Genomic DNA, 3,203 nt, shown 5'->3' on the forward strand with positions numbered 1-3,203 from the left:
AGTAGATACCCATAAAATTAGTTGAATTGCGTGCTTGTAATCAGGGAAATAAAATTAAATAAAACAAATGAAATACTTTTGTTTAATGAATGAACTAGTTTACTAGGGATGAAAAGGTAAAGTAAGCAATACATTGGGGACTAAAGTGTAATAAACCATGGAAGCGAAACCCTAATCTTATACATATAAACTGGTACACTCAAAATCAACTTTCCCATTATCCTCCCTAAAGAAAATCGAAGCTGCGGCTACGTCTTTTGCATCTTCGTCGCATCACTCTCCACAAATTAAATCAAAATATGGCGTATGCAGCAATGAAGGCAACAAAACCAGGGCTAGAGGAGCCCCAGGAGCAGATTCACAAGATTAGAATCACTCTTTCTTCCAAAAACGTTAAGAATCTTGAGAAAGGTTTCTCTCTTTTGCCTATCTTTTTTGAATAGTATTTAGGACTAAGCTTTTGGGACTTATAGATCTTGCTGTGTGATTATGTTTTCTGCATTCAAGAACCTTAAGAAATGTTTTGCTTTAGTTTCTAGCTGAAAAGATCTTGTCTATTGAGGAAAGTAGAGTGTGCCTTTGACTTTGAACGTTATAATAGTGAAAATCAATATCTAGTTTGGTAGTAAAATGCAGGATTTTGAACATCTTAAACGAGGATCTTAAGTTCTTAACCCATACCTCATTGAGATGGTATGCGATAAATGGCTGTCTGCGAGCCTCCATATTGGGAATATTTTACATTGCAAATAGTTTATGAAATCAGTAGGAGAATTTCCACAAGGGAGAGATTTGTGAGGCAGACATGTTGAAAAACAACGAAGATAAGTCATCTTAAGTAATCCGAAATTTTTTCGCATAATTTAGGTGTTATACTACTAGTAGTACTATTTGGCCCAGGGCTTAGTTCAGGTGGCAAAGGTTGACGGTCACAAGTTCGAGCCCTATACCATTTTAAGTGGTGAAGGGTAGACAGGTGTACCCATTATCCCTAGTTTCCCAGATTTATTTCTCAGTCATAAAAAAGCTAGTACTACTATTTTTGGGTTTTCGAACATTGAATTTTTAATAGGTATAAAGTGGCTATTTAGCTGCAACAGAAGTTTGATAATGTGGTGTTATGTTTTTCTAATATCAATGTAGTGAATGGACTTGCTTGTATCTTGCATCAATAACTGACTTGTAATTTCTTGTTTGTATTGACTAATAAATGTAGTGTGTGCTGATCTGGTTCGTGGTGCCAAGGACAAGAGGCTCAGGGTAAAAGGACCTGTGCGAATGCCCACAAAGGTTCTCAACATTACCACTAGAAAGTCTCCTTGTGGAGAAGGTACTATTGCTAGTATCAAATTATCAATATGATTTTATGATATGTCTAGGTTCAAGTATTTCTGTTTGAGTTGTTTAGTATTTGCCTGGATTCAGTTTCTTATTAGTCCAATTTGTGAAGCTTAGCATGGTTGAGACTGGTCAGTCACAAACATATTGTTGTGTGTTAAACGAAATAACAATGATATTACTGCATGAAATTTTCAGACCCCCTTTGCTCAGTTTAGAACATTTGTCAGTCTGAAGGGCCCTGTCTATGCAGATGCCCACAAAGTTTCTTCACATTACTAGTAGAGAGTCTCCCTGTCGATAAGGTGCTATTGCTTGTATCAATTCTGTGGGTGAGCTTGTTTTTATGATTTTATGATATGTCTAGATTCAAATAATTGCTTGTTCCTGTTTCAATCGCTTAGTATTTTCCAGGGCTTAATTGGTTCTTAGTTCAATTTTATGAAGCTTTACATGGTTGAAGTTGGTTGTCACAAACATTTTATTGTGTGCCAAACAAAGTAAAAATGGTACTACTAGGTGAATTTTTTTGATCCCCTTTGTCTAGTTTAGAGCATTGGTTAGTCTGAAGGACATTGTCTCCACTGTCAGTTGCGGAGGTTGTCTGAGACTCCGAGTGAGTCAGGTTCATCCTTGTTTGTTTATATATTCAGTGTCAACTTCTTTGTAATGATATTTTTGGTGCTTACTATCAGTGTTATCAAAGGTGAAAAGCGCAAAAAAGCTCTAAGGTCTGTTGGGGCTTTAAGCGCAAAGTGTAAATAAACGGTGGGCTTTAATGAAGAACATCACAAATAGAAAAAAACTACAAATATGTATGTGTAGTCCAACACTAATATCTATAAGCATGAATACCAAATATATAGACAAAGAAATTGAAGAAAGTTTACGATAAAGTGAAATATCAATTGTTTAGTGTCGCCTCTTCAAGATTACGCTCATTGGCAAGGAAAAGTGTGCCTTAGAGCCTTGATGACAACACTGAAGCACCCACTAAGCGAGGCGAAGCGCTCTGCATGTTTTGAGCCTCACTTCAGGGCTTAAGAGCGCTTTAAGCGCGCCTTTGATTACACTGCTTACTATTGGACAACAGTGTAGAATTTCCTACTTGGAATAGTTTAGAATATAGGTATATATAGTAGATATAATGAAGTGATCTGATTTTTGCTTTTGTTTCTTGTATGGAACTCCTTGTGTACAGTATTAATTAATATTTATTTTTCTTGCAGGCACAAATACATGGGACAGGTTTGAGCTGCGGGTGCACAAGCGTGTGATTGACCTTTTCAGTTCCGCAGATGTTGTCAAGCAGATCACCTCAATCACCATTGAACCCGGTGTTGAGGTTGAGGTCACCATTGCTGATTCTTAGATTTCTCTGTTTTCGTTAGGTTGTTGAATTACTCATTATCTGTTCAAGTACTAGTGGTTTGGAGTTTCTTTCTTGGCCGTCTAAATTATGGGCTTAAGGTTTTCTTTATTCCAATTAAAATTTTGCAGCTAAACCAGATACTAAGTACTATATTTGATATTGGGAAGAGGATTTGTCCGTTATTTGACAGCAAGTGTGATGAATTTTCAGTGACTACTAGTTTTTGGGCTAGCAGAAAAACACCAACCAGCGGTATATAAAGAGCACGAAAAGAAAAAATGTTGATCTGGTTTTGCCTTGGGGCCTCTAGAAAATGCTACTGTTGCTATCGTAACTTCAAATACATGGCAAAGTTTCATATTAGTTACGGAAGTTCATTGTTGCTATAAATTTGTGGTTTGCATCATTTCATTTTGGCAAATAAATTAAGCTATCTGTAGCATGACATGACAATTTATGATTAGCTACGAGCTTTGGGTAACTATGGCTCACG

At 36.6% G+C, this 3,203-nt stretch overlaps 1 protein-coding gene across 2 annotated transcripts; it reads left to right on the top strand.

Annotated features, from left to right (window-relative positions):
- Positions 1-201: 201 nt before the first annotated feature.
- On the top strand, positions 202-2,897 carry LOC107765328 (small ribosomal subunit protein uS10y). 2 transcript variants are annotated; one of them, XM_016583960.2, is made up of 4 exons: positions 202-411; positions 1,217-1,330; positions 2,568-2,729; positions 2,839-2,897. In XM_016583960.2, exons 1-3 carry the CDS (start codon positions 300-302, stop codon positions 2,708-2,710), a joined length of 369 nt encoding a protein of 122 aa, XP_016439446.1. In that variant the 5' UTR covers positions 202-299; the 3' UTR covers positions 2,711-2,729; positions 2,839-2,897. The 2 variants fall into 2 exon arrangements, with proteins under 2 accessions (XP_016439446.1, XP_016439445.1); XM_016583959.2 differs by having other exon boundaries at positions 2,568-2,897.
- The last annotated feature ends 306 nt before the right edge of the window (positions 2,898-3,203 follow it).

The sequence above is a fragment of the Nicotiana tabacum genome, chromosome 15 (genome assembly GCF_000715075.1).
Source record: "Nicotiana tabacum cultivar K326 chromosome 15, ASM71507v2, whole genome shotgun sequence".
NCBI lineage: Eukaryota > Viridiplantae > Streptophyta > Magnoliopsida > Solanales > Solanaceae > Nicotiana > Nicotiana tabacum.

What these genes read in the sequence shown, in the direction of transcription:
- LOC107765328 (XM_016583959.2), top strand. Translation starts at nt 300, where the DNA reads ATGGCGTATGCAGCAATGAAGGCAACAAAACCAGGGCTAGAGGAGCCC. An exon ending in CGTTAAGAATCTTGAGAAAG is followed by an intron (nt 412 to 1,216) that starts GTTTCTCTCTTT and finishes TAATAAATGTAG; the next exon opens with TGTGTGCTGATCTGGTTCGT. An exon ending in AAAGTCTCCTTGTGGAGAAG is followed by an intron (nt 1,331 to 2,567) that starts GTACTATTGCTA and finishes TTTTTCTTGCAG; the next exon opens with GCACAAATACATGGGACAGG.